A 20,478-nucleotide genomic window follows, 5' to 3' on the forward strand; every position below is an offset into this window, starting at 1 on the left:
TACACCACTGAATTCCTTTGCTAAGGTCCCAGGCTCTAGAACAGTTTGTTGATGAAATAAGTTACTGAAAGGAGGCTGTAACCATAGCAGTCTAGTCTATTGGCCTCATTAAAAAAAAAAAAAAAAAAAGCTTTTCTATTTTTTTCTATAAAAGGTAACCCACCAACACACACATTGTAGAAACTTTTATGCAAAGGAATTCAAATCTTGAAATCCCTCCAACTTATAAACTTTTTATGCAAATCCCCCACCTTTTGTTTTTGCTACTGCGCCCTCCTCTTCTTTTCCTTCCTTTCCTTTGCCAAGATTCTTTTAAAACTAGCCAATCTTGAAAGACTGTGATGATGTCGGACCCCCACCCATGGGGAAAAGACACAATTGCCACCTGTGTAAGAATAAGAAACAAGTGAACTCCATGCCCCAGTTTGGGTCACGGCCCAACCTTTTTGAAAAAAAAAAAAAAAAAAAAAAACAATTGCCTTGGGAGTTACTTTCAACTTGCTTCTTCGTGCAACACGAAGGTTACTTGGTTCCACCAGCTTGGGTGAGTAGGCACCGGGGTGACTCCAACTAGTCCCACCTTCTCAGCGCCCTCCCAGGCAAGATTAGTTAGAACTTTTCCTTCCATTTACAGGAGTCAAATGTCAGCCAGACCTTCTCACGCCAAAGACTTGCTGGGGCAATCGTTAGTGCTGGGACAGAGGCAGCCTCTCAAGGGAAGGCAGGGCCCTGGAGTGGCTGTGGCTTTAAGACTGAGCTGCTTATGGCTGGAGCAGTGGCTCTGTTGGGATCAGGAAGCAGGCTCAGCCCTTAAGGGTACTTTACTGTTTGTTCTTCCAGAGGATCTGGGTTCAGTTTCTAGCACCCACGTGTGGCTCCCAACCACCTCTAACTCCAGGAAGGATCTACGGCCTTCTCCTGACCTCCGAGGGCATAAAGCATGCACGCGGAGCACAGACATATATACACAGGCAAAGCATTCATACACAGACAAGTAAATAAATAAATATTAAAAAACAAGAAACAATATTGAGCTGCTATTTCAAACAAATGGGCCGCAGCATCTTAGAATCTCCCTCTGGCAGGACCCTGGGCTCCAGGTGGACCTTCCAGGAAAGTTCCCGTAGCTAGGGGAGAGGAATCCACTTCCTGGGCTGCTCTGAAAAGCCTACATTATTCTCTCTGCTCCACCTTCTCCTTCTCCATCTAGTTTATTAAAAATAAAATAACAATAACTTGTAAAAGTTCTTCCTCTCTAAAGACAGGGGGCCACAGCCTGAAGAGTCATAAAGGAGGATCAGGTATGGGCCGGGACAGGCACTCCACCTGCCTGGACAGAATTCAGGTTCCACTTTCCTTGCTCCCTCAACCTGCGCTTCGCTGAACACTTTCTCCGGCTTTAAAATGGAGCCAAATAATATTTTGTCTCCCCAAGTTGCTATGGGGTGACCTTACTCTCTGACGCGTTTCTGACACGCAGTAGGCCCACCGCACCCCTGGAACCCGTTCGGGAAGAGGTCAAAGAGGCACGCTTTGCATTTGAGGCTGGAGGTGCGCTGGGGATGGGAGGCCTCTTACGTAACAGTTTAATATCTTTGAAGCCAGAACACAGGTTCCTGTAGCTCTCCAGCAATTAATTAAAACTCAATGAACAAAAAGCACACTCCCATGACCCCCTTTCACACTGAGCCACACACACCCGAGCCGGTGGCCCTTGGGGCAGTAGATAGAGGGTGTGTAACTGCCTGGGTGTCCCTTGACAGTGACAGCCCCACCCCCATCCCCGTCCTGAGCATTAATTTACAAGACCAGGGCCTGGGGGCTCTTCTCGGAGTTCTCCGGGGCGTGTCTACAAGAGCCCCAGTCTATCCACAGGCCCAGTTAAAGCGGCGCGGGATGAGGGACGGGGGACAGCTAGTCTGGACGGCTTTCTTGTAGCCTCAGAACGGAAGATCTAGAGTCTCCTGAGAAATCCGGCCATGGGTGGGTTTTTACCCCGGGCACTTCACGCTCTGATTTTCATGCCTCGAACCCTCCCAAGGCGCCCCAGAGACCCAGCTGGGGCGGAGGACCCCAGGAGCGGAAGTTGGGGGAGAAACCCCTTAACTTCTCGTCCGGAGCCTGGCTTTGGGCTGCGGCCGCCTCAGGCCCAGCGTCCCCCACCCACCCACCCCACCCCCACGGACCTAGCCTGGGGACTCCCGAGGGAGCCGGGTCTAACCAGCGCGGGAGCCAGGTCTGCGCTGGCACCGGGCTCGGGCCCTTTAAGAGCCCGCCCCGCGCGCGACGGGCCCGCCCCCCGGGCCGAGGAGGGTGCGGGGGCCGTCGGCGGGGATTGGCGCAGCGCGCGCCCCCTCCGCGGCCCCCGCGCGGTGGGAACCGGCAGCCCCGTCTAGCGCTGACGTCAGACCGTCTGCCTGCCTCCGACCGCGGGCGCGCGGCGCAACCCGATCTCCTTGGACTTGAATGAGGAGCGGGCGGCGGCGCTCAGCTGCGGATCGGCCGGCGCGCAGGCTGAGCCCGGCGGCCCCGCGCCCCGGCCGCCCCGCCCGTGCCCCGCACGCCGCCCGCGGCCACGGCCCGCCGCCCCGGGGCTCCCGCTCGGCGGCCGGGGGACCCAGCTCGCCCCGGGGAGCTCGGCGGCGCCCCGAGCCCGCGCCGCGCCGCTCGCTGTATGCGGGGCCCGAGCCCCGCGCGCCGGCCGGAGCCGCCCCCGCGCCCCGCGCCTCGCGCCCCGCGCCGCCCGTGACCGCTTGATGGGGGTCAACGGCACCGCCGCCGCCGCCGCCGCCGGGCAGCCCAATGTCTCCTGCGCGTGCAACTGCCAGCGCTCTTTGTTCCCCAGCATGGAGATCAGTGAGTGAGCCCTTTCCACCCCCACCCCGCGCCCCCGGGACAGCCCTGTGGGGTCCCCGGCCCGGGACATCGCGATCGCGTGGGGACTCGGGGGGCGCGCGCCTGCCTCGCCCAGGCTCCCCGGCTGCGCCCGCCGCGCCCGGGGCGCGCCCTCCCGGAGACTCGCGGCAGCTGGCGGCCGGCCCGGCTTTGTCCCGCGGCGCTGCGATCCTGGCACGGTCCCCGCCGCGCGCGCCCCGCCCGGCCCGACTCGGACCCGGGGCTCGGCGGGGACGTCGCCCCTCTCGGGAGGACCAGGCGGACCGGGCCCGGGAAGTTTCCATTCCGTTTTCCCCAGGGGCCGCGGCGATGGAGCAATTAGGCTCTTTATCAACTTTGGGCGGGGGAGCGGGCGGGGGCTGGGGGGGAGGGAGACACTGTCTGGCCCGGGAGGTGTCTGGGGCTCCTGGCGTGTGTCTGGAGTGGCCGTGGCGAGGCGTCCCGGGGTTTCCGTGCTACTGTAGAGTGCGCTGGTCGGTCTGTCTGAGTCTCGGCGCGTCTCTGGGTGTCTGTGGATCGGAGTCGCGCGGTCTGTGCTGGCCGAGTGCGTGGCCGAGTGCCCCTGCATCGCCCTGGGTGTCTGATTTGGTGTGTGTGCGCGTGGCGGGGGTGGAGGGTGTGATCTGAATCCAGCCAGACCCGAGGACCGTTGGTGTCCAGGTGTCTGGCTGAATCCAGGGCTCAGCGCTGGCGCGGCGAGCCCACCGCCGGTCCCCAGAGTGTGTCACTGTGAATGTCTGTCCCGGACTCCTATAAATAGCCTCTGTCTGGACTGCTTGGCTCTCTCCCGCTGGGACGGTGGTTACAAAGGAGTCAAAGTTTTGGGGCTGTTTGCGTTGGGACCTCCTCGGCGGTGGTAGACCCGGGGTGGTAAGTGCCGTGCTTGCTCCGCGGCTTGTTGGCATCCTGGGCCACCAGAAGTTGAGATCAGGGAACATCTACTTCCTTCTGTGGCCCACCCAGGTAGCTGTTGGGCTGGGTGGAGCAGGAAACCCCCGCTGCCTGCCTCTAATCTGCACCCTTCCCCTAAACCTTTTCTTTTTTTTTTTTGCGGGGGGAGGGGGGCGCCTTTTGCCTCTCCGTTTCACAATCTCTCCATCTTAGCCCAAAGAAGAAGGGCACCCAGCCTTCCCCTAACCGGGACAGCCCTCCTGTAGTGAGCCCAGGGCAACTGCCACAGAATAAGGCAGTCGCTGGGTGACTCACGAGCTGATGTCCGTGGCCAGCTGCCATAGTTTGCACCCCCCACCCCACCCCAACACCCCAGAATGTACGGTAAAGCACAAGGGGTTTTAAAAATAACCTATGACCGGCCCCACCTGGACAGGGGAGGCAAGGCTTGGGTCCTCAAGCCTACCTTGGTTCAACTGTATCCTGGTCTGGAACTGAAAGCTGCCTTGGGACAGCTGTATCCCGTTTCTTCCCAGCTGCCTTGGGCCACCCCAGGCTGGGAGGTGGTCAGGAAGGTCTGCCAAGAGCCGGTGTTTGTGGTCTTTCCTTGGTATCAAGCCCTATTGCTTCCCAGGAGCTCCCCACCCCCACCCCGTGTGATCTAGAAAGGTTCCTGAAATCCCCCGTGTGATCTAGAGAGGTTCCTGAAATCCACGGGGGTGTGATTAAAATAAGTCCTCACATGTCCCGGGAGAGGCTGACCAAAACTCCGTGGATTTGTCTTGTTTCTCTCCTCACACCACCCTAGGGGGCCTCCCACAGAAGTGAGAGACCCGCTTCATATGACACCACGTTCCAAAGTCTAGGTACAGCGGGACCCTTCTGGTCCTGTCTTCTCCCTGCTTTCTAGACTTTGAAAGGCAGCGAAACCCTTCGTTCTTAATTTTGTCCCTTTGTTGAATCACCTCTAGTGCCAGCAAGGTGCTGCCAAGGCTGACAGCCTAATTGGCCCTAATGATGTCTTGGTTGAGACCAAGATGGCTTGAAGGGGTTGGTGGTACCCAGTGTTCTGCCCCACCAACTTTGGAAGGAGAGGCTCACCTGGAAATACCCTGCCGCCCACCCCGGCAGTTCAGGATTGTTCCCAGAGTGTGTACGCACAGTCTACTTTCTAAAAGACAGAGAGGGAAACAGGGAGGGATCCGCTTAGTGTTCCCTAAGAGTCTGGTTGGAGAAAACCTTAGGCCTGGTGTTTCCTGCAGTTTCTTTGTTTCAAAAGGTAGGGAGGGGTGGGAGGAGAGAACCTGAAGCCGGTTTACCTGATGGAAGTTAGGTCCCTGCAAGGGTGTTCTACCTGGAGCTTCTCTTCTAGAAGGGACTTTCAAGCCTTCCTGGGCCTCAGTTTCCTCACTGGGAGAGTGCCATTGGCACGTAAGCAGCAGTCTCTCCCATGCCATCTCTGTATTCCGGCGGAGGCTGCAGTGATGGCAGCTTCTCCCGGCCCCTGTGGACTCTTCAGACGTCCTACATTTCAGACCCGGGAGGGACCGAGTGAGCTTGGAACTCCTGTGCGTCTGTAGATGTGGGAAGCTTGGCTTAAGGCCCCCACACCATTCTAGCCCCTGATTGGAGTTGTTTCTCCGGGACCTTGCGTGCTGCTCCTCGAATTTGGAACCTGGGTGGCAGAGTAAGCTTAGAGCCTGAAAGAATTCTTGGGGAACCAGCCTGAGTCCACAGCCCAGGGCTTGCACAGCTGTTTTAAAGAACCCACCCCTTGTCCTCATGTATACATTTTTCTTGGTCCTTTCCACCTCTTTCCAAATCTGTTATATCTCGAAGTTGAACCCCTGGCTTTCTACTCCTGCTGTACCTGTGGTTTGCAAAGCAGCTGCGGGCAGATAGAGAGTGCTTTCTGGACTGATTAGGTGGCTCGGGTCACCCAGCCCTGGTTGGTTGGCTTTCGTTTTACCGGGGCCCTAGAAGGTGGCCCTCCCCTGGGCCCACCGTGGCGGCAGGATTGTGCAAGGGCAGTGCAGGGTGTCACCACCACAGTCAGCCAGGATCCTTGAGCCACTGGTTCCTTTCCAGCTCAGACTCAGCCATCCCCGGGGCCGGTGACACACAGTGTCTCAGTGCAGGAGAGGTGGAGACCCGAGGGTTTGCTGGCCTGACAGTGCAGGCCGAGAGTAAGACACACCCTGTCTCAAACAAATAAAGCAGGGGTCTGCAAAATGGCTCAGCAGGGAAGGGTGATTGCTGCCTACACTGGTGGGAGGAGAGAACCAGCTCCCCAAAGTTTTCTATGCATGCACACACCCACACACGTGTGCACAGGCATACTATGCATAAGTAACAGAGAAACAAACAAATAAACGTTCCAAAGCATTTTTCAGTGAGGGGGACAGCAGCACCTGGGGACCAACACTCTGGCTTCCGAAGGCCTAGGCATGTGTACCCATATGCACCGGCCCCCGGCCCCTACCCACACACCATTCCGAACCGTTAGCCACTCACAGGACATCCAGTTGTCCCTCCCTTGCTCTGTCTGCACACTGTTCTTTTTAACGCTGCTTGGATCCAGGGTGACTCAGCCTCCAGCCTGGGCCAGATAAACCTCTGTTGGGAGGGAGAAGCTGGCCCGTGAAGGTGGCCTCTATCCGCCACATGCCAGCACCTCTCTCCTAATTGTGACACAGACTATCTCCAGCCATCTGCAGACGCCCTGCTGGGAACCGCGGCTGGCTTCAGCAGAGATGCTTGGGTGCTAGAGAGGGACCGTTCGGAAATCAGCTGCTTGTCCTTGAGGTTCACACCTGCCACTCGTCCACTCAGCTTTTATTGAGTGCCCACTGTATACCACAGGGAAGGGAAGGCGCCTCTGGAGGTGGCTTCAGCCTGGATGTGTGGTGAAGGCTCTGGCTTTAGGGCAGGCGGGTGTTTCTGGGTCCAGGGTGAATGGAGCATACTGCCTCCCTTCTTCCGCCCTGGGACTTTTAACCCACAGGCCTCCTGCTGTCTGGGTTTTAGGTCATTAGGCAGCAAGGGAACCGCGTGTTGTGACTGTGGTCTTGGGCCAGACGGGCCAGTTTAGTGTCTGTCAAGGTGCAAAATAACTGTTTGTTCGTACACTCTCGGGGGTGATCTCACACATGCGGGCATGGGCTCGAATGCTCACTTACCGTCCCATGCTGCCTTCCATCTGAGGGGGAGAGGAGGGACGGTCCCCGGATCCTCCAAGTTGGACTTTTTTTTTCTGTCCTTGTAAAGAGGAGAGCAAGATGGTGTCATGGGGATGGCAGATCCCAAAAGCAGCAGGGGCTTTGGGAGACGGAGGGGCTGAGGCTGGCAAACCCAGAGCTCTGGCTTTGGTGGACCAGACAGCCAGTTGTTTAAAAGTAAGAAAACGTCCTGGAGGCAGATGCTGTGTGGGGTGTCCTTCTCTCTGGGGGTGTCACCATCCACAGGCAGGCCTGGGAGTCTTACAGTGGAACTCCGGGAGGCTGAACACCACCCCCCTCCGGCTCTCCAGGATCAGCTTCTTTGAGATGACCAAACTGAGGGCAAGAGCCCCAAACCGGGCGTCCAGTTTGCTTTCTGAAAGTCATATGACACAGGTGGGGCCCAGACACGTGGAGCTGGGTGTCTGCTGTCTATGTGTGTCCTAGGGAACCCTGAAGAAGGAGCCAGGCTGCCCCCCAGGGAGAGGGGCTATGAGAGGTTAGTGTGGCAGGGTTGAGGGCCATTACATTGGCCCTGTGGTGCACTCAGGGAGCTTGGGGGCTGGGAAGCATCTCCCTCAGGCCACCATGTGTTGCAAGCGCTACTCAGCCGGAGAGGGACACCGGCCTGCTGTGGGAGGCTGTGGGTTCCATCTCCAGCACTGTAAAATAAATGCATAATTAATTAATAGGGAGGCTTCCCCCTTCCACTCAGACCATGTAGTGTGGACCAGACCTTTCAATTACAGAGGGCCCGGGTGGTAAAATGGTGGTGTCAAACTCTGAGATTGATTAATGGGTTGATTTTTCTGGGCTGAGGGTGGAACCCACAGCCTTGCGAGGCAAGGGCCCTACCACCAAACCACAGCCTCTGCTGAATCTAGGTTCTAAGTGTCTTCATTTTTCTTTTCCTTTCACCAAGAAAACCTACAAAACTCGCCCACAGACACAGTCTGCCTTTGAGTGACCTGTCCTGAAGATCACCAAGGGTCAGAGGGATGGAGAAGCCCCAAGTTGTTGCCACGTTGCCTTCTGTCATCTGAATGTTGTCACAGCACTTCTCTACTGAAATGGGACAAGGCCATTGCCTGGCACGGTGGTCTCTTCTGGGCTTGGGGGATGGGAGTGGGCTCAGATTAGATGTGACAGTTTTGCCCTATCTGCTGCCCGTCACAACCTGGCACCCTGCCGTATTAGAAAGCTTTTTGCCAAGGGCAGGTTTCCCCATCCTCAGACTGGCTGGGAACATTGGAATCCACAGGCCCACCTGGGATGCTGACCTTGAATGTGGGTAATTGAATATTGGTGCCATAATCCTTGCCTTTGCCAGGCCCACCGCAGACAGAGCTGGCGGAAACCCCAGCATGCCTGCCCTGGCACAGGAGACCCAGACAGTGTCTCAGGGCCTGCCAGCAGGGTCTTTTAATCCCAGCAGCTTTGGGGTACAGATGCTGGGGCAGAGGCAGTGAGGAGGCAGTAACTTGAGCCTCCCTGTCAAGTCCAGATACTCTGGGTCCAGTTCATAAGACTGGTGCCCTAGGGGCAGATAAGAGGCCCACAGGTTGGGAAGTCAGGTCCCAAGCTTAGCTTTCAGTACAAAAGGCCCAGTCTTCACTGCCATTCCCCAGTTTGAGTGGGCTATGCCCCTCCGTGAAGCCATGGCAACCTGAAGCACTGGCAGCCTGGTGTTCCCATCCAGTGACATTAGAAAGCCAAACCCTGACACCTTAGGTGGGGGTGGGGCGGTCTCACCAGGGTCTAGTAGGTCACTGCCAGAAGCAACCATCATCAGGCTGGGGAAAATGCCCAGGCTGGCTTGCTCAGAGCATGGCTTCGGCACCATGGGCGGGGTGGGGAGGGACCTGCAGAAGTTTGGGGTGTCAGCTTTCTGGGAGCTGCAGAATGATGGCTTCCCTCTCCTGTTCCCAGGGTGACTGGTAGATGTTTGCTTCCTTTCCTTTTGCTGGTTGGATCTGGAGGAGATTTTTGTGTGTCGGGTACTAGTGATGCATCCCCTCCACCCCACCCCCAGTCTTAAAAACAAGCTGGTGAGAGAGCTGTTGTTACTATCAACCTGCAGATAGAAAACTATCAATCTGCAGATAGAAAAATAGGGTCTGAGAGGGGAAGACATCTGCCTGGGGTTACACAGCCTGGATCTGATGCCCAGCTGAAACGCCAACCCAAGCCCCTGACGTTCACTCACACTTGCGTGCTTTCTACCTCCTCCACCAGGCCGTGTTTTCAGGGGCTCTTTAGCCCTAAGATTCTGTTGTATTATTTGTTGGGTGAGCATGCCAGCCAGTCGGCTGCCACGGTAAGCTGCTGGGGGTGCCATTCCACTAAGCTGGGCCTGACATCCCCTGGAAATGTGTTTGCCCCCTTGGGGTATGTGGGGAGCCAGTCTCTGCTAGGACCCCAGCACCAGCATGTGTTATGGCTGAGTTTGACACCAGACTGACAAATGTCCCCAGAGGGACCAAATCCAGACATTATTGGGGACATCACAGGACACAGAATGCCTTCCGGCATTTAATAGCATTTGTCCCACGATCTTGCCTGTGTCATTCAGGTGAAGTGACAACTGGGAACAGTACAAAAGCTGCTGAATGTTCCACTGAAGAGCCCAATGGGAAGCCTTTTCCCAGGGCTGATGCTAGCTAGGGTCTGCCCTGCTGCTGTTGCCGGCCGTTTGTCACTGCGTCCTAGTCATCAGGGATGATCGAGGCTGTGTTGGCCCCTGAAGTTTCTAGGAGCTGGAGTGTTTATTCCTGCCTATTTGAGTATTCCAGGCAGATCAGGACGTGGTCAACGCACAGGCTTTGAAGACCTTCAGTTTCGAGCAAGCTGGGCTCCCTCCTGATTATCCCTCACCTACCCCTCCGTAAGATAGAGGGAGACATCACATCCACCTTGTGGGGCTGCAAAGACAGCTGCTGAGCTGAGCAAGTTCCCCTGGTACAAGTTATTTCTAGTGCTCAGAAGTTCTTCATCTTTAGAGCAGAAGCTGTGCCATGGCCTCCTACCCCCCGGGCTCAGAGATTTCAAAGTGAGTCAAGATGCAGGAGTTGAAACTGGTACCCACGCCTTCCTGCCACAGCCCAGATGTCTCTCGGCTTGGGGTTAGCCAGCCATGGTTGCAGCCCTACTAAGAGTGTCAGAATGACAAAAATACAATGTGTCTCCTGCCTGAAGACCCTGAGAGGACATGGAGAGCCACTGACGTGTGGGGCAGTGGGATGGAGTTGGGCCTGGAACTCACGCCTTTAATCCCAGCACTCGAGAGGCAGAGGCAGGCAGGTCCCTATGAGTTTGAGGAAACTTTTGGGCTGCTGTGACTTACTCCAGCTGTTAAATGGTGATCACGAATGCTACCACTGGGCTAACATTCCCGAGCCCACTTGTTTTTGAGACAGGTTCCCACTGTGTTGTCCAGGGTGGCCTCATAACCTAGACTCGCTTTGAATTTGTAGCTTTTCTGCCTTGGCCTTCTGAGTAGCTGGGATGGTAGTCCTGTGCCATCAGCCTCCCCCCTTTGTTTTTTAACAAATAGGTATTTGTTTTTTACAGAGGCAAGAACAAGAGAATCTTACAGTTCCTCATCCACTGGAGACATCTGCCTTCCCCATTCCCCCTTGGTAGCACTGTCCTCCTCCAGGAATGGACAGTGAGATCCAGAGAGTCACATGGCCCAGTTTGAAGAAACCACCACATCTTGCCCATCCCCAGTGCCCGTATTTGGGGTGGCAGTAGGTTGTGCTAACCCCTGCTGAACAGGTAGAAGCCGTGATTGATACTGGTACAGGGATGAGCAACAGACAGATAACCGGTTGGAGAGTGGGTTTGTGCTGGTCACCAGTTTTCCCACGGCTGCCGGGAGGATGGGGCAATGTTCTGCAAAGGGACATGCTAGGGGCTGCCTATGGCAGCTGTCACCTCTCCTGCTACCAACAGTCTCTCATGTATCAGGGCTGTAAAGCCTTCTCTTGGTACCGTAGGGATCCAGGAGGCAGGGTGCACCCTTGGCTTAGAGTGTGTACAGTAGTAGCGATGGATTAAGATAGGGGTTTGTGTGCATTTCCAGGTTCAAGACTGTAAAAATACACAGCTTAAAACAGGTTTAAAAAAAAATCTTTGTAAGTATGAGTGTGCCTGTCACCGCACCTGTGTGGAAATGCAAGGGCAACTTGAGGAAATCTGTTCCCACCTTATCCTCCATACTCCCAAGGAATCAAACTCAGGGTATGAAGGCTTGAAGGCAAGTAGCACCTTTACCTGCTGAGCCATGTGACTAGCCCTCACAGTGACATATCTTCCTGTCACTAAATAATTCGAACAGCCTTATAGTATATACATACAAACATGTGCCTATCTTGCCTGTTTAAAACTGTATGAATTTCCCCATGAGGGGGTTTTCTGTGAGATCAAATCCCTTGGTTGGTTCCTACCGGGCCCAGGCCTTCCTTCTCGAATTGCCTTAAGCTTTGGGCAGGTAAAGTCAGCTTTGAGGCTGTCCTAGGGAGGAGGGCAGTGGGAAGCCAAGTCCATTTTTTTAGAAAATATGGGCAAAAGTATCTGTGTCCTTCTCCTGAGAGGTCTTCAGTCCCAGTGGTTGTGGCTACCTGGTCACCCACTGCCCACCAAGACTGGATTCCAAGAGAAGAACTGTATATCCACATCGAGGCCAGGATGTCCCACAAAACAGAGCTCTCCATCAGTCTACAACCACAGGTTTTTTTGGGGGCTGTGGGGGAAGTTGCCGTCCGACCTTGCTTTAGGTGTCCCACTGTTGTGAGAGCCTCCTTGTCCCTATGCTGAGAAGTTGTCCCTATTAGAGAAGTTATCCGATAAGTCCTCCAGCAAGAAGTAAGCACCCAGTGAATGGCACGAGGGTGTCAGCACAGTGCCAAATAGGACTCTGCCTGGGCGCAGAGACGGGTGGAAGATTCAATTAATTCTCCTGAATCAGGCCCCTCACCAGGGTGGATTCGAATACACAGACTGCAAAAGTTTTCTCCTGAGATTCCAACCTCAGCCCCTGGGGTGACTCATTGGAGACCCCCTTTAGATGGACAGGATCTGCAGCAGATATGATGCTTTGATCTAAACCGCCCCCTGTGGGTTTGGTATCCTAGCCTTCCAACCAAAGAAGGGCTGAGTTCTACCTGTAGGTCTTGGACTTGCTAAGACTGTATGGAAGTTCTGACTTCCTCTACACTCCAGGTGGTTGCTCACCTGCAGAACTTAAGATTTGGGGAGGGGGCTTCCGAAACCTGGAAGCCTCCAGCAATGTGCACATGCACCCCCGTTTTTCAAGTTCCCAGCTCCCTGGCTGGTGAGCTTCATCTGGTCATGGCTCTAATTGCCTTTCCACAAACAATTTAGTCGGTAATAATTCTGTGAACCTATGAATCAACTTTGCGCAAACACCCTGAGTAATTTCTTTGTTCTTTCCTTTCTACTCTGTAATTGGTGTCTGCAAAAGCCAAAGGTTTGGTCTTGCGGAAGGCGTGATTCATTTATTGGTGTCTGTGCCGCCTCCTTATCGTTCAGTCACTTGGGAATGCAGTCATGGTGAGCCACCGGTGATTCACGCAGGGCCAAGCTCAGTGGCCCTGGGGTCATGGCCATAGGAGGGAGCTGTTTCTCTAATCTATTTATGGGGTTGGAGAAAGAGGTGGGAGTAGGAAATGAGGGGTCCAGCCACCACAACAGTGCAGTCGTCTTAGCTAGAATGGTGAAGATCCATTAAATGTGTTCTTGAGTGTGGATCAGGAGCTCAGTGTGGCTCCTGTGAAAGGACTCACTCCTCTGCCTGTCCCATTTCTCTGACGGTAATCATTAGATGATGCTGTCAGGCATGTGAACCTGCGTGCGGTGCTATTGCTGTCTAATTTTACTAGTTGCTTTGGGCACTAGATTAAAATGGTCACTTTGGTCCCCTCTAGGAGGTAATTAGAACTGCTTGCCACGTGGCCCAGAGGTGTAATTAGACAGCCAGCTTCCGATGGCCGTGAATCAAGGCTTCCAGTGTGAGTTCGGATCCGAGAGTTGATTATTACCTGATTTTTACCTGATTATGATTTTTTTTTCCTGGCTGACCTTCTCGCATGTTTCCTCATCAGCACGGCTTCCTGCTGGGTTGCCCACTCTGTGCACTCTCTATTCCTGGCTTGGATATTCTCGTGTCTCCAGCTCCCAAGCCAGGCCTGGAGCACATAAGCAGTGTCTGTCCAGTTACTGACCTGGTAGCACTCCAAAGTTCACTGGAGACTTTCTGGTGACTATATTGACCTGCTTTGTGACTTTCAAAGTATAGATTGGGGCTGTCTAATGCCTGTCATTCGATTAAGTACGCTGCTTGCTGCTCATGGCAGACATTGCTAATCAATTGCAGCATCATCTTGCTGAGCTTAGATCCTTATTCAAGTGGTAGTCCTGGTGTGCTCTGAGTGGTTTTGAGCCAGAGTGGTACAGAGAGGCAGAGGCTGCGGAGTCCTGGCAGGGTGAGGGATTGCTCCCACCAGAAGCCCCAGGCCCTCTGATTGGCTTCTCCTCGTCAATGTAGAGTTTCCTGGGCTGCTGAAACAAGTCACAGGCTTTCCTTTGCGGAGTCCCCAACCTGCAGGTGACACAGCCCTAATCTCAGCCCTCAGGTCTTCCAGACCGTCAATATGTATTAGAGGCCTGTTCCAAGGTTACATTTGGAGTAAGTCACCAAGTGAGACAGTCCCCTGAAAACACTTTACCTTTCTTTAAAACCAGGGTCCCCAACCCCAGTCCATGTAGAAGCTTCTGTTTTATCTTCTGGCTGGCTTCTCTCACAGATGTCTTGAGTTCCACCCTAAGCACCTTTACACTCTAGAGAGAAGTGTGGGGGCTTTTCTCTGGAATAGACTCAGAGATGGTGCTGGGCCTCCAGAAACCAGAGCAAGAATGGGGAGACCCTAGAAACTTTGTCAGGATTCACGGAACGAACCTGCCGCCCTCACAGCTCTGTCTGCTTGGAGTTTTGTTCTAGGCACTCCCCCCACAGCAAGTGGTGGCCTTTTAAACCCTAGCAGTGGCAGATGCACGCAGCACTTGGCACGCCCCATCTCATTAATCCTCATGGCAACCTCAGTGCACACGAGGAGGCGGGGCCAAGCCACTTGCCAGAGATCACTCAGCGCAGAGTTGCAGGGCAGATTTGAACCTGGGCTGAGGGTTTCAGAAGCCTGGGCTTAGCTTGTGCAGGCAGAGCCAAGCTTCAGAGCCACCTGTCATGGTGTCAGGGGTGTGGCTGGTTTGAGGCCTCTCCCTCCCATTGCCCTCTCATTCTTCTGCAGCTGGGTCTGTGTGTGTCCCTTTTGGCTGGCTGGGACCCTTCTTGGAAGGGTCACTGGGCCATCCGGCAGTGATCCCCGTGGCTTGGAGCAAGAGAGAACAGGAGCTGTCTCATATTGGGTTGCAGCTGGAGGAAAAGGGGTCACTTGTGACCAACAGAGTGCTAATACAAAGCAGAGAGGGGAGGCACCTTGCAGGCAGGGTGCTGGCAAGCACATCCAAAAAGTTTGGAGCTATGGGAGAAGCAGGGGGTGGGTCCAGGCTTCCCCCACCCCCTGTTCCATCTTCTCCTTCTCCTTCTTAGTTTCTTTCTCTGTCATAGGACTTGAACGGCTTCAGCCTCACTCTGCAGACTAAACTCTGAGAGGTTGAGGGAGACATGGGGGGAGCGGGGCACACAATGACTTCAGCCTGAGCCCCTGCTGTGGACTTATCCTGGTAGGAGGTACAGATACCAGAATACTCAATTCTCTGGGGTCTTGTCTCTCTCAAGGGCCCTATCCCCATCTCCCTCTACACCTCTCCCCTCCCTACCCCCCAGGATACTATGCTGTGGGTTCCATGGTCTTACACTCACTGGCCTCATCAGCTCTTTGACATGGGCTCGTGACTTTGAGACCATATTGGAGTGTGGGTAACCCAGGGAACAGCCACTTTGGACATGGCAGAAGGGCGGCCTGGGCCAGGCTGCGCCCCAGGGAATAGACTCAGTAGAATCCCAGATGATACACATTTTGCAGCCTGCATCTGAGCCCCGTGTCTGAGGCCAGGGCCTCCATCGCGGTCTCAGCCTGGAAGGTTCACAGGGCAGAGCCTTTTTCATCATGGTAGGTTTGGCACTCCTGGCACTGTATGGCTCCAGAAGCCGCTGCTGGCAGCCCAGAGCACCCCTGCCTGTACCCGCCTCACCTGGCCCTCGTGCCTCTGCAGGGAATGAGGATGTGGGTGACTCCAGACAGGTGTGAGTCATGTCTTGAGGAAGCGGTTACTCAGAGGAGGTGAACTCAGAAACTGCTGTGCTCCCAGACAGCCTAGACCACAGGACGGAGCTGAGTATCTTGTGGGGGTTGGGCTGCCGTACGGCTGTCTAAGTGGATAGCTAGATAGTCCAAGGAACTCAGGCGTGAGTGAGGCTGACAGGCTAAGGTCTCCTTCCCTCGACTCCAGTGTTCTCTGAGGAGGAAATGACAGTAGCACAGTGGCCTCAGAGTCAGGGCACGTGGCTTTCAGACGTGTGGCTCTCAGATTTCAGCTCGTTATCTGTGAAATGGACATGTTGGTCCTTTGTACCGTCACCCATAGGGCTGTGTAGACAGCATACTGCCTGCTTCCTTGACGTACTCAGTGCCTGCTGTATACAAGGCATCGTGTTACATGCTACCCGGGCACTGAAGCCTAAATCCATTTTATAGATGGGGAGACGGGTTCAGGGGAGAAGGGCAGGTGGCTAGTGATTGCCTGGGCTGGATGTAGAAGCTTTCAGGTATCCACCCTACCAGAAAAGTCCCTGGGGGGCCTTCGGAGACGTGGCAGCCTGGTCCCCCAGAGAAACTTCCATGAGGTACAACGGGGATTGTCTTAATGTTTAACAGACCCAGACTGGGGCCATGCTTGTCAGTGTGTGCAGGTTAAGCAAGGCCCACACAGTATACTGACTTCGTGAGGCGCGATGTTTAAGGGAAGTCTAAAGGGTAAAAATGAGCCGGAGAGCTGGGCAAGTCGCTCAGTTAGTGGAGCACTTGCCTAGTATTCGGTCCTGAGTTCTGTTCCCAGCACTGAAAAAGTAATGTAGTTAAGGGCAGGGGCTGTAGCTCAGTAAACACGGCTTGCCTCGCATGCGTGAAGCCCTGGGTTCCATCCCCACCCCCTCGCAAACTGAGCATGGTGCAGTGGTGTGGGCCTCATATCCTAGCACACGAGAGGCGGGAGATGGGGAGTTCAAGGTCATCCTCCCCTACATAGTACGATTGAGGCCAGCTTGGGCTGCATGAGACCCTGTCTCAAAACAAAAGAAGAAAACAGACAAGTAAGTGTGAATTTCTTTTTCCAGTTGGGAAATATTAAGCAATTTTGATTCCTTTATAGCGTATTTGGAAGTGGCAAAAATCGGGAAGAGTGTGAGTGACATCCAGGAGCCACGTCCAGGATGCTAGGCCCCTCCTGGTTCTTAAGAAGCACCTACCTTAAGCCCAGCGTGTGGGAGGCAGAGGCAGGCAGATCTCTGTGGTTCAAGGCCAGTTGGGGTTACACAGATAGACCCTATCTCAAAGCAGTACTCATAGAACCAAGGCTCCACTTAAAGGCTCCCCATAAAAAAAAAAAAAAAAAAGGCTTTGCTATTTGGCCTCCTAGGGTCACTTAGTCATGTGAAGGTTAAAGACCACCAGGTCAGATTGTGGGGGGCAGGGGAGGTGGGATCGTGTTTGGGAGGGTCTCTGTGATTTGTGCCTGGGAGCAGTGAAGGAGGGAAGTGGCCCAGGCCGAGGCTCTACATGGGACAAGGGGCTGGAGAGCCGGGCAGATGTGGATGTCCCGCGCCCGCAGAGGGACAGCAAAAGCATTTCCTACAGGGTTACGTCAATCTCAGGATGCCACCACACCCCACCATTGTGGGCTTGTCATAGCCCCCATAATGGGGCTGTGTAAGGTCCCTAGCGTTCCTCTCCCTGGAATGGAAAAGTTATGTCCACTGTGCTAGGGGCTGAATGGCTTCATAGTCGGGCAAGTGTGGCTTGCTGGCTAGCCTCCTTGAGCAACAGAGGCCCATTAGGAAGAAGAGAAGTCGAGGCCTGTATGGCCCTGGGCTCTTCAGTCCTCCTCTTCCTCTCCCCTTTTTGTGGAGATGGAATGTCAGGTACAGCCTAGACTCTGCACGCGTTTCCCCAGCCAGACCTCAGATCCTGCACTCCAGTCTAGAACCAGAGGAGCACCCAGGCAGGCAACAGACACCCCAGCTCTTCTGGGGTGAGGAGGGAGTTCCACACCTCCCCCTCCCTGCTCATCCTGCTCTGGCCTCCCGACCTGACTACCTGTCTAGGAATTTTTATTGCAGCCCACGGGGGCACTGAAGCTGGCTGACTGGAATGCCAGCACTCCTGGATCTGGCAGGCGTGGAGCCGACTTTGGGTAGGCAGGTTCTGGCGCTGCGCCGGAGTAGAGGGTAAAGGCCCCTGGCCTGCTCCCAGGCCCCGTGTGGGCATTCTAGGTGTGCCGCTCTTGACTGGGGATTGTGATGCCGCTTTGTGCTTTGATTTTGTCTGAAGAATTCTGATTTCATTTTGGTTTAACCACTTAACCAGAAAGGCAGTGCGTAATCTTGGAGAGCTGTGCTGAACAGCCGGCCACGACAAGCTTCCAAGTCCTGAGGCAGCCCTTGGGACCGTGAGGCACAGCTGAGCACTGTGCATCCGGGGGCACGTGACTCCAGTCATTTCCGGTGGTTCTCAGTGTCAGGGGTCCCCTCCTACCGCTATGGACATTGACACTTGAGAGGTGCTTGTGTGAGGCCTGGTAGGTGTGCAGAGTCCCCCACAGTTTAGCCCCAGCACCCTCCCTCTCATCTTTGCAGGAGTGGGCTACACGCTCCGTCAGTGGACGGTCCCAGGTGAAGTGCCCGTAACAGCCAGTGTTGGTCTGGATAGAGGTGGTGGCTCCTCCTTGGAGGAGACCACGTTGGGTTTTCTTCTTCACTTTAGCCAGGAATGCTGTGGCAGGGCAGGTTGGAGGGACACAGGCTAGACTGAATCCCTCCTAGAACCCGCTGCGGGCCACAGGTGCTGAGCCTGTTATTTTTCTTCTCCCCCTAAGAATCCATCCCCCTGCCTCAGGCCTTGTGTGGTCTGGTACCTTCGAAGGAACTCCTGTGCTGCCTGTACAAAGCCAGGCTGCAAGGGTTCCGGGCACCAGTGAGCTCCACAGCGCCATGATTCTAACGGTGTGCCGCCTTCTCTAAATACCCAGGCACCGCCTGCCGAAGTGAGGGCATGCCCACTGAGCTGCTGAGGAATAAGGCAGAGGTGCTATAGAGCCGTTGTTGGAGCTAGAGGGCTCGAGTCTGTCCCTACCCAAGGAGAACGTCCACAGCTACATTTCCCTTCAGAGGCAGCTTCAGAGTGGGGTGATTCTCGTCAGAGCCTGTGAGGATTCGGTGAAGGGAATGTGTGGCTTGCCTCTGGGCACCTGTGCAGCTCAAGAGATGGATCTGATTTTATTAAACTGTGGATTAGACTGAAGGAGAAATGGAGGATGTTTGAGGAACCTCTAAAACTTCAGAGGGAAAAGTTAGGAGGCTCCTAAGGAGATGCTGAAAGGGGTTCAAAAGTGTGAGTAGGAGTTCTTCCTGGGGAGAAGCAGGCTCTTGTAAGTTTGCAGGCCCACACCCCTCCCAGTCATGCCGGGATTCCTTTGTCCCCATTTGCTCAAGACTGTCTGGTGGGGTAATGCTGGCACCTAGGCTGTGGGGTTAGAAGGTGTCTCTGAGCCTCCATGGCATTGAGCTCCAAGGGGACCAAATGCTCAGCTGGAGGTGGCATGGCTGGCTCCTGCCAGCATGATGGTGGGCCGTTTTGTTTTTTCCTCCACTCTGGGGCCATGAGGGGAGGGGAGACTAGCTGGAGACACCTGTTCAGTTTTTCACAAAGGGTAGAGACCACCTTTGAGTAAAAGCCCCAACCCACTCCCTCCCCGACCCCAGGGGAGGAGCTTGTATCAGCAGGGGAGGGGCACAGGAGGCAGCTAACAGCTCCTCCCACCTTGGCCCTGGGGCTGTGGAAGGAACTGTCTGGATGTGCTGAAGAGGGGTCTGAAGAGAGGGAGTGCTTCCTACCCGATGATAAGGGACCCTGGAAGGTGAGGGATTGTGCCAGCTGTGACCTCATTCACGCCTCTTCCTCCCGTCCTGTGCCACCTTGTACCTGAATTGCGTTTTACTTGCTTAAACACCTACTGTGTGCTAGACGTCAAGTTCTGAAGTACACACGGTGTGACAGTCAGGAAGCCAACAAGGAGCCCAGTGAGGACCTACCTCAGCTTTCAGAATCCTGCAGGGAGGAAGGCCAGGGCTCTAGGCTCGCCTTTGGGGAGCACAGTGGTTCTAAGCTATGCATGCAGTTGTGCACTTGAAACTGGATGCCTTCTCTTTAACAACGCTTCTCTTAGGTTACTGGTTCTAGGGAGGAGCTGCAGGGCTGCAGGCCCACTTCACACACTTAGCTGCTATAGCCAGAGCTGCACCCCTTCCCTCAGGGGCCAGAGCGGTGGGCTCCCCAGCTGTGCAGACACCTGCTGCTCGGTGGGCCCCTGGTGTCCATGCAGATGGAAAATTTGCATTGGAAACCACGTACAGATGCCCCCTTGACATCGTTCCCTGAACGGTAGGTCCGAGTTACACACAGCACTCACTGTATTGGGTTATATCAGTGCTGGGGATGAAACGTGGGCTCCCTGTATCTTAGGGTGTGCTCTACCCCTGACTGCCTCAAGCCCTTCTCCTTACTGAGTGTGTGTTACATGTCACCTAGAGGGGACTGAAAAAAAGAACCCAAAGCATTATGCTGTGGATATGGGCACAGTGTGTCCAAGTGACCATTTAAAGTGCAGACTCCAGACAGAGCTAGCTAGTGTGTTTCTCAGTCTATAGTGACAATAGCCTGATTCTTAAGGCAACAGAGAGCTCCTTATTTGACTCCACATTCAAAGAACTTGATGAACAATAAGGACAAAACTCAAAGTGCCCCTGTCCTGGGGCTGTTCTACACATAACATTCTCAGGTGTGGCTGCCCAGTGGTTTGAGGAGGATGGACGTGGGGATGGGGAGCCACAATAGTTGCCATGAGAGTGAGGGACCCTGGGGTTGTGCCCTGAACTTGAGTTGCCACAGGAGTGAGTAACCTTGGGGGGGGTGCGGGGGGGTGGCTGGGGGGTGGCCGTGGGGAAACAGTCGCCACTTGAGCATGATTGGGAGCAGGCAGCCACATGAGCCACGATGGAGCATGGTTAGCCATGGGGAAATGGGCTTCCATCTGAGCCGCCATGGAGAGTGAGTGACCGTAGCCACATGGGACGCCATAGTGAAATAGGCTGCCCCTTGAATTGCCTTTGGGGACGAATGTGCTGCCATGGGCTTTACATGACCATGGGAAGTTAGGG

The 20,478-nt window shown here is 54.8% G+C and overlaps 1 protein-coding gene across 1 annotated transcript in view; it reads left to right on the forward strand.

The window, feature by feature from the left end:
• Positions 1 to 2,427: 2,427 nt before the first annotated feature.
• Pmepa1 (prostate transmembrane protein, androgen induced 1) overlaps positions 2,428 to 20,478 on the forward strand; it is a 49,847-nt gene continuing 31,796 nt past the window's right edge. Inside the window, exon 1 of the mRNA XM_021644415.2 lies at positions 2,428 to 2,856. Within this exon, the coding sequence (XP_021500090.1) occupies positions 2,757 to 2,856 (100 nt within the window). The 5' untranslated portion in view covers positions 2,428 to 2,756. The remainder of the gene's footprint in view (positions 2,857 to 20,478) is intronic.

This window comes from Meriones unguiculatus, chromosome 4 (genome assembly GCF_030254825.1).
Source record: "Meriones unguiculatus strain TT.TT164.6M chromosome 4, Bangor_MerUng_6.1, whole genome shotgun sequence".
Taxonomy (NCBI): domain Eukaryota; kingdom Metazoa; phylum Chordata; class Mammalia; order Rodentia; family Muridae; genus Meriones; species Meriones unguiculatus.